This window comes from Phyllostomus discolor, chromosome 6, assembly GCF_004126475.2.
Source record: "Phyllostomus discolor isolate MPI-MPIP mPhyDis1 chromosome 6, mPhyDis1.pri.v3, whole genome shotgun sequence".
Classification (NCBI taxonomy): domain Eukaryota; kingdom Metazoa; phylum Chordata; class Mammalia; order Chiroptera; family Phyllostomidae; genus Phyllostomus; species Phyllostomus discolor.
In genome coordinates, this window is record NC_040908.2 from 89,870,033 (window position 1) to 89,884,554 (window position 14,522).

Genomic DNA, 14,522 nt, shown 5'->3' on the forward strand with positions numbered 1-14,522 from the left:
AGGGGCACAACGATGGTTCAACAACTGCAAGTAAATCAATATGTATACCACATCAACAAAATAAACGATAAAAATTATATGATCATATCAATAGATCCAGAAAAGGCACCTAACAGGATACAATATCCATTTATTATTTAAAACACTTAATAAAATGGGTACAAAAGAAAAGTACCTCAACATAATAAAGGCCATATATGACAAAACCTCAGATAATATTATATTAAATGGTGAAAAAGAACGAGATTTTCCTCTAAGTTCAGGAACAAGACAGGGATGTCCACTCTCACCACTATTATTCCACACAGTACTATTTGGAAGTTCTAGCCAGGGCAATCAGGCAAGAGAAAGAAATAAAAGAGATCCAGATTGGGAATGAAAGAGTATACTTGTCACTTTTTGCAGATGACATGAATCTTTATATAGAAAACCCTAAGCCTCCAGCAAAAAACTATTAGAAACAATAAACCAATACAATAAAGTTGCAAGATACAAAATAAATGTATGAGAACCCATTGCATCCCTTGGCTTGAGCGAGTGGGAACCCAGGCAGGCCTCCTGGTTATGGGTGACAACAAGAGTTAGCAAGGTGGTGACAACAGGGCCGAAGCTTGTGCTCAGCTCCCACAAAGAAAAGTTGTGCAAGAACCTGACAGTCTTCCACAGTGCAAGGTGGAGCAGAAGAGGGCAGCCAAGGACGAGATCAAGCAGTGGCTCAAGTAGGAGCAGAAGCAGCTCTGGGAAGAGGGCCACCAGGAGCACTTGCAGAGGCCAGCAGAAAGACAGGAGGTGCTGGAGAAGGCGAACTGGCCCAGCTAGTGACAGCAAAGTCAAGAGTCAATTCAGGGCGACCATCCCAACTGTACAGTTCTGTGATCACTATCAACAACCTGGACTGTCTGCCCGCCTGAGCAAGGGGCTGGGCTGAGTATGAGGAGGACATGGCATCTATGGAGAAGCCAGCCAAGCATTCCCCAGGATGTCCAGGGATCCCTGCTATCCCAGTAGATCTCCTCTCTGTGTGCATCCATGCTGCACACAGTCACAAGAGAATCAAGAATAAACATCTCTGGCAGGCCCAGGACATCACCAAGAAGCTCTGACTACCACTCATATCAACAAGACCCAGTGCCGCCAGCTGACCGGCAAGCCCCCAGGTAGCGGAGAGTGAGCCTGAGGGGCTCTGTCCTGTCTCTGATAAGCTGTCCACTTAATGCAGTTTGCAGAGATACCTAGGCTTTTACCCAAGATGTAGTGGGCAGCTGAGAACTAGCCTCCCTCAGGAGGAAGCTTCAGAGCCAAATTTGGAGCATTTTCCTAAATGTGTGTCCCATTGGACCTTCATTAGATTTGTTGGGGGAAAAAATTCATCGCATTTGCCTATACTATCAGCAAAATTTCAGGGGAACAAAAAACCTTTTCTAATTGCAACAAAAAGGATACAATGCCTAGGAATAAACTTAACAAAGGATGTGAAGAACCTATACCCTAAAAAACTACAAAACATTAAGAGAGACTGAAGGAGACATAACAAAATTGAAAGATATTCCATGTTCATAAACTGGAAGAATAAACATAGTCACAAAGGCCATATTAGCCAAAGCAATATACAGACTTAATGCAATCTCTGTCAAAATCCCAAAAGCATTTTTTAAAGAAATAGAAAAAAATCATCAGATTTGGAGAGACCCAAAAAAGACCCTGAATAGCCAATGCAATCCTGAGAAAAAAGAACAAAGATAGTGGTATCACACTTCCTGGACTCAAACTATACTATAATACAAAGCAACAATAATCAAAACAGCATTGTGCTGGCAGAAAAACAAACACAGAGACCAAAGGAACATAACTGAGAGCCCAAAAATAAACCCACATGTATACGGGCAAATAATTTTCAACAAAGGAGCCAAAAACACACAGTGTAGAAAAGAAAGCCTCTTCAATAAGTGGGGCTGGAAAAATTAGAAAGCCACATGCAAAAGAATGAAACTAGACTACTGTTTCTCCCCATACATACAAATTAACTCAAAATGAATCAAATACCTAAATATAAGACCTGAAACAACAAATTACAGGAAAAAAAAACACAAAGGAACCAAAGTTATTGATGTTAGTCTTAGAGAGGATTTTAAGAATTTTACCCCAAAGGCAAGGGAAGTAAAAGAAAAAAATAGATGAATGGGATTATATCAAACTAAAAGCTTCCACACAGCAAAAGAAACCATCAACAAAACAAAAAGGTAACCAACCAAATGGGCAAAGATAGCTGCAAACAATAACTCTGACATGGGATTAATATCCAAAATATGTAAAGAACTATTCCAACTCAACAACAAAAAACAAACAATCTGATTAAACAGACACTTCTCCCAAAAAGACATACAAAATGACCAAGAGATATATGAAAAGATGCTCAACCTCAGTAGGTACTAAGAGAAATGCCAATCAAAACTACAATGAGATACCACCTCACACCTGTTAGAATGGCTACTATCAACAAGTAGTAACAATTGTTAGAGAGGCTGTGGAGAAAAAGGAACCATCATTCACTATTCATGGGAATGTAAACTAGTACAGCAACTATGGGAAACAGTATAGAAGTTCCTCAAAAAATGAAGAGGAGAGTTACCTTATAACCCAGCAACCCCTCTTCTACCCAAATAATTTGAAAACATTTATTCTCAAGCATACATGCACGTGTATGTTCACTGAAGCATTTTCACAGTGACCAAGACACGGAAACAACCAAAGTGTCCCTCAATAGATGACTGAATAAAGATGTAGTACAGATACGCAATAGAATATAACTCCGGCATAAGAAAAGATGAAATGCTGCCATGTACGGACCTTGAGAATATCATGCCAAGTGATATAAGTTAGAAAAAGTGAAGAACCACATGATTTCACTCACATGTGGGATATAAAACTGAAAGCAAAATATGAACAAACAAGACAAACAAACAAAAACTTATAGACACAGACAATAATAGCCTTGTAGTTACCAGAGGAAAAGGGCGTTGGGGGTATAGAGAAGGGTAGATGGGTTAAGTTATAGTGACAGAAGATTTGACTTTGAGTGGTGGGCACACCATGCAATGTACACATGAGAACTGTACACATGAAACATACCCAATTTTATGAACCAATGTCACCCCATTAAATTTAATAAGATATTGAAAAGTAAAACAAAATAACAGTATTTGAACTTCCCTATGAAACAGATCCATGTAAAAGTGATCAGAACATCTGGCAAACAAAGAGTGAAAAATGTCAAGTTGTATAGAAAAGTTAATACCTCAGCAAAATTAAAACGGAAACACAAAAATCATTCAATATTAAGATAGAAGAAATCTCGGGAGCATGTCTGGTTTTAACCTCTAGTATTCAGTCTAGACTAGCATTGTTGAATAGAATTTTCTGCAATGATAGAAATATTCTGTAATCTGCACTGTCCAATGACAGCTATTTAGCTACATGTTACTACTGAGAACTTGACATGTGCTAATATGATGAAGAAGTCAAATTTTAAATTTTATAAAGTTTTAATTCATTCAAATTGAAGTAGCTACAAATAGCTAGTGGTTATATAGGGGCATATCTAGAATGATAAAATACCCAAATAAATGATACTATGAGATAGAAGTGTTCACATTTCATACATATGTAGATCTCAAAACAAATGCAATAGGAACTCATAATTCAGAAGGTTAAAACTAAAATTAGTTTAAAAATTATTCAGAATAAGAACAAAACAGAAATATGAAATTAATGGGTAAAGGAAGATAAAAATCAAAACATGAGTAGAAAAAGTTTCTCCCAAATACAATAGCATAATAATCAAAACTCAAATTAACATAAAAATGTTTTCCTAAGTAAAACAAAGCTAGAACATGTGTACATATGTATGTATATAAACACACACATAGCTCTGGCTGGTGTAGCTCAGTTGGCTGGAGCATCCTTCTATAAACCAGAGGTCGCAAGTCCCATTCTTGGATGTGGCACATGCCTAGGTTACAGATTCAGTCCCCCTAGGGGTGTGTGTAAGAAGTGACTGATCAATGTTTCTGTCTCATCGATGCTTCTCTCCCTTTCTCCCTCCTTCCACTCTAAGCATGTCCTCAGGTGATATTTAAAAAATAAACACACACACACACACACACACACACACACAATTTATACACATACTTGAATGATGTTTAAAATGAGACAAATTTCTTTTATTTAAATATGATTGAAAAAAATAAACAATAAAAAATAAGTAAGAAGTGGCAGCAATAGCCTTGTATGCCTGGCTCTAAAGAATTCCCATTACTTTTAGGCAGTAGAAAGTTAACCCCTTTAAGCAATAGAATAACATAATCATATGTGGGTTTAAAAAAATCATTCTGAAAGTGCACGGAGGTGGAAGTGGCCGGACTGTGACCGAGTCAGCTGTCAGAGCTGGAGGGTGGTGGGGCAGAGCTGCCATGGAGCATCAATGCCAAATGCCACTGGAGGCCAATCAAGAGGTCACCAACCAGTTTCTTAAACAATTAGGTCTACATCCTAACTGGCAATTTGTTGATGTACATGGAATGGATCCTGAACTCCTTAGCATGGTACCAAGACCAATATGTGCAGTGTTACTTCTCTTCCCCATTACAAAAAAGTATGAAACATTCAGAACAGAAGAGGAAAAAAAATAAAATCTCAGGGACAAGATGTTACATCATCAGTGTATTTCATGAAGCAAATGATCAGCAACGCCTGTGGAACAAATGGACTGATCCATGCTACTGCCAACAATAAAAATGAGATGCACTTTGAATGTGGATCAACCTTGGAAAGATTCCTGGAGGAGTCTGTGTTGATAAGCCCTGAAGAACAAGCCAGATACCTGGAGAACTATGATGCTATTCAAGTTACTCATGAGACCAGTGCCCATGAAGGTCAGACTGAGGCACCAAGTATAGATGAAAAAATAGATCTTCATTTTATTGCATTAGTTCATGTAGATGGGCACCTCTAGAATTAGATGGACAGAAACCATTTCCAATTAACCATGGTGAAACTAGCGATAAAACATTATTAAAGGATGCCACAGAAATTTGCAACAAGTTTATGGAATGTGACCCTGATAAACTGAGATTGAATGCAATTGCTCTTTCTGCTGCATAGCTGGTCAGTAATGGAAACATCAGCTACTATATTATTTACAACAAAAATTCAATTTCTGCTGCCATACCCTAACTCAAATTTTTGATATTTTCATTAACTTGACTGATTAAATTTCATGTGATTAAAAAAAAAAGAAAAGGAAAGGAAAGGAAAATTCTGCCAGAGGTGTAGATAAAGTAGGAGTAGCTTAAGGTGAGACTATTAGAAACTCCCTTGTGGTTAGATGGGAAAAGATTAGAGTCTGAACTAAATGATGAGAGTCTTAGTCCATGGCAGTTAAACCAACAGCAAAAATTTATAAAAGATTCTTTTGAAAAAGGATAGGAATAACATGCGTCATTAAAAGTAGTACCCTGACTTCCAATCAAGATAGTGGCATAGGGAGAGAAGCCTTACAATGACAGACAGATGGAAGAAACTACTTCAACACAATGTGACTGGTAGGGAGTGCAGAGGAGATGCAAGAGGGCTAGCTGGGCTTCCACAGGCAGCAGCTGATGTGCCAGAGGGATATTTCAGTAGCAGGGTGTTCCCCTTGAGAAGTGTAAGGCCTAAACCCTAAACTGGGCTCCCCAGACTACAGCACCAGAGCCAGAAAGGAACCCAGATAACATCCAGCTATGAAAACAGCAGGATTTCTGTCTGACAGGGAGAAAAAGCAGGAGATGCAGAGAGCCTGTTAAAGGGCCAACACACAAAATTTCATTTGCAGCCACTTGCCCTAGCCTCCAGCAAAGGTGGGGCAAAGTGGACTAGATACATTTGAGGAAAGTCTGAGGTTGATGGATCTGGGGAGAAAACTGAAGGAACAGCCACCAGGATCCCTGTGCTGAGTCATTCCCCAAATTGCAGGAGCCATTTCTCTCAGGCAGAGCACTCCTTGCCAAGTGGCATCAACCTGAGGGAAGCAATACCACAGACTGCAGGAATTACTCTGTCCTACCCTGTAGTGCTTAAGCCTGGCTGCTGATTATAGATTGATTCAATCAAAAACTGATCAGTTTAACATCTGAGGTAAAAAATACAAATAACCAGCCAAAATGGGAAGATAAAGAAACAACCTCCAAATGAAAGAACAAGTGAATTCTCCAGAAGAACTAGATGAAATGGAGGCAAGCAATTTATCAGGCAGTTAAGAGTAACGATTATAAGGATACACAACAGCATGAAAAAAGATATAGAAACCACAAGAAATAAAGAATGCAACATCTGAAATAAATAACACTTGCAGGTAGAATAAACAGTAGTATAGATGAAGCAGAGGATAAAAATCACAATTTTGGAAGGCAAGCTAGGAAAAAGGACCCAGGCTGAGCAGCAAAAGGAAAAAAGAATTTTAAAAATGAGCACAGCTTAAGAAACACTTTGGATAACATTAAGCAAACCAACATCCGCATCATGAGAATACCAAAAGAACAGAGTGAGCAAGGGATCGAGAACCTACATGAAGAAATAATGACCAAAATGTTCCTAATCTGATGAAGGAAAAAAATCACAAGTTCAGAAACTCAAGAGAATCCCAAACAAGTTGTACCCAAACATGCCTACATCAAATGTCCATCATAATTAAAATAACAAGGCTTAAAGACAAAGAGAAAATCCTAAAAGCTGCAAGAGAAAAACAGGAAGTTACCTACAAAGGAGCACCAATTAGACTGGCATCTGATTACTCAATAGAAATATTTTAGGCCAGAAAGGAGTGGCATGAAATATTCAGGCTATGAAAAGCAAGGACCTACAACCAAGGCTACTTAACCCAGCAAGGCTATCATTTGAAATTGAAGGAGAAATAAGGAGTGTCCCAGACACGAGAAAGTTAAAAGAGTTTGTTAACACTAAACCAGTACTGCAACAAGTGTTAAAGAGCTGACTTTAAGAACTAAAAGAAAAAGAGAGGAAAAAAAAAACAGAGGAAACCAGTCAAACAATAAAATGGCATTAAATATGAACATATCAATAATCACGTTAAATGTAAATGGCTTCAATGCTCTGACCAAATGACTGAAGGTAGCTGCATGGATTAAAAAAAAAAGACTCATATATGAGCTGCCTCCAAGAGACCCATTTCTGATCAAAAGATACATATAAACTGAAAGTGTTGGTAAGAAGTATTTCATGAAAATGGAAAATTAAAAAAAAAGCTGAGGTAGCAGTATTATATCTGACAAAATAGACTTTAGACAAGGCTTTAGTGAGAGATAAAGGACACTATTTAATGATAAAAGGAATAATTTAACAAGAGGGTATAGCCCTAGTAAACATTTATGCACCCAATACATGAGCATATAAATATGTGAAGCAAATCTTCATGGACATAAAGGAAGAGACTGTCAGAAATACAGTCCTAGTTGGGGATTTTAACTCCCCATTGGGTGACTTCAATGGACAGATCTACCAGGCAGAAAATCAACAATAAGATAGCAGGTATAAAGAACACACTAGATAAAATGGATTTAATTGACATCTTCAGAGCATTTCACCCAAAGCAGCAGAATATACATACTTTTCAAGTGTACATGGAACATTTACTAGGATACACAACACGTCAGGACACAAAACAAGTCTCAATAAATTTAAAGAGACTGAAATCATATCAAGCATCTTCTCTTATCACAATGCTGTGAAACTAGAAATCAATCACAAGAAGAACACTGAAAAATATGCAAAGACATGGAAGTTAGATAACATGTTATGAAACAATGAATGGTTCTACAACAAGATCAAGGAAGAAATCAAAACTAACTCTAAGAGGGAAATTCACAGCATTACAGGCCTATCTCAAAAACAAGAAAAAGTTCAAATAAACGATCTAACTTCAAATTAAAGGAACTTGAAAAAGAACAACAAACAAAGCTAAAAGTGAGTAGAAGGTAGGAAATAATAAGGATTACAATAGAAATAAAAGAAATAGAGTCTAAAAAATGATACAAAAGAATCAATGAATCCAAGAACTGGTTCTTTGAAAGATAAACAAGATTGACAAACCTTTAACGAGACTCATCAAGATAAAAAGAAAAAGGACGCAAATAAATAAAATCAGAAATGAAAAAGGAGAAATAACAACTGACACCAAAGAGATACAAAAGACTGTTAAGAAAATATTATGTACAATTATATGCCAACAAACTGGACAACCTGGATGAAATGCATAAATTCCTAGAAACCTACAATCCTCCAAAAATAAATCAGGAAGAATCAGAGAACCTGAACAGACAGATTACACCTAATGAAACTGAAGCAGTAATAAAAAAAACTCCCAACAAATAGAAGTCCTAGACTGGGTGGCTTCAAAGGTGATTTTTACCAAACATTCCAAGAACTAACATCTCTCCTTCTCAAACAACTTCATAAAATTCAAGAGGGAAGGCTCCCAAACTCATTTAATAAGGCTAGCATTATCTTAATTCCAAAACCAGATAAAGACACTACAAAGACAGAAAATTATGCTAATACCCCTGAGGAACGTAGATGCTAAAATCCTCACCAAAATATTAGCAAACCAAATGCAGCAATGTATCAAAAAAATCATATACCATGATCAACTGGGATTTATTCAGGGAATGCAAGGGTGGTACAATATTTGCAAATCAATAAATTTAATTCACCACATAAACAAAAGGAAGGATAAAAACCACATGATCATACCAATAGATGCACAAAAAGCTTTTGATAAAATATAGCACCAATCAATGATAAAAACTTTCAGCAAAGTGGGAATAGAAGAAACATACCTAAACATAATAAAGGCCATATATGAGAAAACCCCCTGCCAGCATCATACTCAATGGGTAAAAACTACAAGCATTCCTCTTAAGATGGGGAACAAGACAGGGATATCCACTTTCACTTCTCTTATTTAACACAGTACTGGAAGTCCTAGCCACACCAATCTGACAAGAAGAAATAAAAGGCATCCGAATTGGAAAGGAGGAAGTAAAACTGTCTTTATTTGCAGATGACAAGCTACTGTACATCGAGAACCCCAAAGAGTCCACCAATAAACTACTAATCTGAAAACTGAACTAGCGAAAGCAGCAGGATACAAAATCAATATCCAGAAATAAGTTGCATGTTTATATGCAAATAACAGAACAGAAAGGGAAATTAGAAAACATATCCATTCACAACTGTGTCGAAAAGAAGAAAACACCTAGGAATAAACCTACCCAAGGATATAAAAGACCTGTACATGGAAGATAAGACACTGAAGAAACTGAAGAAGATACAAATAAGTGGAAGCACATACCACATTCACGGATTGGAAGAATTAACAGCATTAAAATGTCCTGCTACCCAAGCTATCTATAAATTCAATGCAATTCCTATCAAGATTCCAATTATGTATTTCACAAAACTAGAACAAATCTTTCAAAAACTTATATGGGACCACAAAAACCCATGCATCAAGAGTGATCCTGAGACAGAACAACAAAGTTGAAATCATGCTACTTAATATCAAACTATACTACAAGACTGTAGTAATCAAAACAGCCTTGTACTGGCATAAAAACAAACACATAGATCAATGGAACAGAATAGAGAGCCCAGAAATAAGCCTACACCTTTATAGTCAATTAATATTTAGAAGAGGAATCAAGCACATATTATGAGCTAAAGATAGACTTAAGTGTTAGATGAGATATTATAAAAATCCTAGAAGAAAACATAGGCAGCAAAATCTCCAACACTGTACACAGAAATTTTTTAATCAGATATATCTCTGCAGGCAAGGGAAACAAAAGACAAGGTAAACAAATGGGACTACATCAAACTAAAAAGTTTTTGTACTGCAAAGGAAATCTTCGACAATAAAAAGACAACCCACAGAATGGGAGAACATATTTCCCTGGTACATCTCATAAGGGGTTAATCTCCAAAATTTATAAAATTTTTACAAACCTGAACACCAAAAAAACAACCAACGATACAGTCAATAGACATATGAAAAGATGCTCAATATCACTAATCATCACAGAAATGCAAATTGAAACCACAATGAGATACCATCTCACACCTGTCAGATGGCCATAATTAATAAATAAACAAGTGCTAGTGTGGATGTGGAGAAAGGGGAACACTTCTGCACAGTTGGTGGGAATGCAGACTGGTGAAACCACTGTGGAAAGCAGTATGGAGATACCTTAAAAAATTAAAAAAGGATCTGCCTTTTGATCTAGCAATCCCACTTCTGGAAATATATCCAAAGGAACCCAAAACACTAATTTGAAAGCACAAGCACCCCTATGTTCACTATAGCGTTATTCGGCAAGATATGGAAGTAGTTCAAATGTCCATCTATAGATTAGTGGATAAAACAACTATGGGGCACTTACATACTGGAATTCTACTCAGGTGTTAAAAAGAAAATTCTACCCTTTGCAACAGCATTGATAGACCTGGAGACATTATGCTAAGTAAAATAAGTCAGTCAGAGGAAGAAAAACCCCACATGATTTTACTCATGTGTAGAATCTAATGAACAAACTGAACTAACAAGCAAAACACAGACAGACTCACAGACAAAAAATAAATGACAACTAGTGGGGCAGGGGCTTAGGAGGTGGAGGGACTATGCATAAAGCAAAGGACTCATGGACATTGACAACAGTGTTATGATTGCTGGGGACATGTGGGTATAAGGGGACTAAATGGTAACAAGAAAAAACACACACAAAAAAGATGGTGGCATAGGAAAACCTAGCTCATCTCCTTACACAACCACATCAAAATTACAACTGAAAGAGAACAACTATCACTCACAACCATCAGAAATTGAGTTGAATGGAAGTCTGACAGCTATAGACTTAAAGAAGCCACATCCATCAAGACTGGCAGGAGGGGCAGACACGTAGAATGGGCTGGTCCCACACCTACATGTAGTGGATAAAAATTCGGGAGAGATACCTTAGGAGTGAGGAGTTGCAGCCCCACATCAATCCCCACAGCCCAGGGTTCAAATAACAGGAAAATAACTCCCCATAACTTCTGGTTGCAAAAACCAGCAGTGACTGAGTCAGCAGAAGAAACTTCTGGAGTCCAAAGCAGTTCCCCTTAAAGAATTCACAATGGACTTACTCCCTTTGAGATGCAGCACTGGGGTAGCAGTGCTTGAAAGGTACCAGTGGCATACAGGAAGGTACTGAAGTGTCTAATATCAAGGTGAGAGCTGGGGTGTAGCTTTCTTCTGGACAGAAAGTGGGGCAGAGGCTACTGTCCCTTTTCTGAACCTTTCCCCCACAGAGCTAGAGCCTGCAGACAGGTGCCATATCTGAGGCCCCATCAAGGTGGCTAATATGGTATGTCGCACCCTGGAGACCACCTGAAACTCTATCCCACCTGACATAGGCAGGCTGCCAAAATGAGGAGACAAAGAAACATGGCCCAAATGATAAAACTGATCAAAACTCCAGAAAAAGAACTAAACAGAAGGGAGTTAAGCAATCTATCAGATGCAGACTTCAAAATACTACTTATAAGGATGATCAAGGTATTTAGTGAGGACCTCAACAGCATAAAATAAAATCCAGTCAGAAATATAGGATACACCAAATGAAATGAAGAACAGTTTACAGGGAAACAACAGTAGAAAGGATGAATACAAGAATTATATCAATGAACTAGAACATAAGAAAACAAAAAACAACCAATCAGAACTACAAGAAGAAAAAGAAATATAAAAACATGAGCATAGTATGTAAGCAACCTCTAGGCAACTTCAACCATTCCAACATTAGCATCATAGGGGTGCCAGAAGGAGAAGAGAAATATCAAGAAATTGGAAATCGATTTGTAAAAATAATGAGAGAATGCTACCCTAATTTAATGAAAGAAACAGACACACAAGTCCAGGAACCACAGAGTCCCAAAAAAGATGAATGCAAAGACGCCCATGCCAAGACACATCACAATTAAAATGCAAAAGGTTAAAGATGAAGACAAAAATCTTAAAAGCAGCACAAGAAAAGAAGTTAGTTACCTACAGAGGAGTTCCCATAAGACTGTCAAGCTGAAAAGACACAAGTTTCTGAAAAGACACTTTGTAGGCTGAAAGGCATTGGCAAGAAATATTCAAAGCCATGAAAAGCAGAGACCTACAGTCAAGATTGTTCTACCCAGCAAAGCTATCGTTTAGAATTGAAGGGCAGATAAAGATCTTCCCAGACACGAAAAAACTAAAGGAGTTCATCTTCACAAAATCATTATTATATGAAATGTTAGAGACACTTATTTCAAAAAAAGATGAAAACTATGAATAAAAGGTCACTACATATATATCAACAATTGAATCTAAAAAACAAACTAAGCAAACAAGAAGAACAGAGACAGAATCATGGATGCAGAGAGCATTTTGATGGTGCCAGATGGGTGTGTGGGTATAGGTGAGGAGGGGAGGGGATCAGAAAGTACAAATTGTATGTAAAGTACAGTATAGAAAATGGAGCAGCCAAAGAACTATACGCATGACCCATGGACATGGACAATGTTGTAGGGATTGCCTTAGGAAGTGGAGGGAGCTGGTTGGAGGGGTACAAAGGGGGAAAAATTGGGACAACTATAACAATCAATTAAATATAATAATAAAAGAACAAAATGAAATACATAAAATAACAACATAAAAGTACCCTGAGATGCTCTCATAAGCTCCACCATCTGATCTTTGTGTTGTTGTAATTGTCTTCGAAGATCCTTCAACCCTTCAAGTCTTGTCAATGGAAGTGCATCATAAACACTTACTGAAAGAAAATGGTTAATTTCCTAAAAGAGAAAAATTAGTTAAAAATGAAATTTTATTGATGTGTACTGCTTAAATATATGAAATAAAAGTTTTAAAAAATTACTGCCTTTTACTATCATCTCATTATTACTACCAAACAACTTAGAAATAAATTATTTCTTCCCTTTGAAATCCTACAATGTTTTAATTTAAATTCTAATAGACTGTCTCATGATAACATATCACATTTTGCCATGTATAATGTGCTCCTGTGTATAATGTGCCCCACATTTTGGGCCCAAACTTTCAGGAAAAAATATCTTTTAACTTTTCAATTCAATTATTTATTTATATTTAGAAAACAAAACTGATTATCATATTCCAGGGCATTATTTTGCATACAGATATTATTACTGCTTTGTAAGTTTCACATTTAATGCATAAGCATAAATAAAAGAATTTCAAGACATTTATATACAGAATTAGTACTACCCATGTATAATGAACACCCTGAATTTCTTCTTAAAAACAGGGGCAAAGAATTGTGCATTATACCTGGCAAAATATGGTAATTACATTTTAAGAAAGATATAACACACTCAATTAGAGAAAAAAGCTTAAATTCCTATTAGTTTTAAATCTAATATACTAACCTATATTTTCATATTGATACTTAGGAAAATACAAATTACAATTTTAAAATTATAATTAAGATTTATGAGGAAAAATATACCTGAAAATAATTTTGAAGTTTATAAAGATTAAAAGAACTAAAACTTGAAAAACCCTTTAAAAGATTAATATCTCTAATTCAAATATTAAACTGTCCCTGAAAGTAATTTTGAGATATTAATAAATGTTATGCATATGAAAATCAAGCATATATTACTTCTCTTCAATATTTAAATTGAAATATTTACCAAGAAATATTTATACTTTCACTGCAATGCAAGAGGATATATTTAGATTCAGTTTTTTATTTAAGAGAGTTGATCTCATGCTATCTTTTCATCATAATTTTTTTAAAAAACTTTGTTTTTCACATTCAGAGTATTAGAGATTATCAAAAGGCACCACTGCCTAGCCTTTCTAATATAACATAGTAAGATGTTGGAATAATTATTACCTCCATGAGTGAAAAGGGTCCTCTACTGTATTTGATTTTCTGCTGAGTAATACGTAGATCCTTAAAGATAACATGATCAGGAAAAGGATCTAAAAGTTTAATTGTGATATAGAGGTTTTCATTATCCTTGTTATCTATCACTAAGTATTTCAACAAGTCCAATACCTAAAAATGATTAAAACCAAAATAAATGAAAGGGGAGAAATTACTTAATTATATTTTAAAGCAAAATAACCAGACCCAATTGTAATAAATGATAACAACTCTAATAACCTAATTCAGGTAAAATATTCCAATTATTTTAAGGTAGCCAGCTATTACTATTTCCGTGCTTTCAAATATTTCAACAAAAAGTTAAAAGTGCTTCTACAGGATGAGCTCTGAGGTATAAAAATGCTAATACTACTGAAACATGTAAGTGACATCTCACACACCATCATAGTGGTGAAAATTGCTATCCACGGCTTTTACTATCTATATACTTTATGCATAAGAAACTATAAGGGTATTTATTAGATCAAA

The 14,522-nt window shown here is 36.2% G+C and overlaps 1 protein-coding gene and 1 pseudogene across 1 annotated transcript in view; one reads left to right on the plus strand and one right to left on the minus strand.

Annotated features, from left to right (window-relative positions):
* The window catches only part of ATM (ATM serine/threonine kinase), a 163,905-nt gene that overhangs the window by 73,346 nt on the left and 76,037 nt on the right, over positions 1–14,522 (minus strand). The window contains 2 exon segments of the mRNA XM_028514270.2: positions 12,783–12,915; positions 14,001–14,165. Of these exon segments, the coding sequence (XP_028370071.1) occupies positions 12,783–12,915; positions 14,001–14,165 (298 nt within the window).
* Positions 4,236–5,160, plus strand: LOC114498400 (annotated as a pseudogene).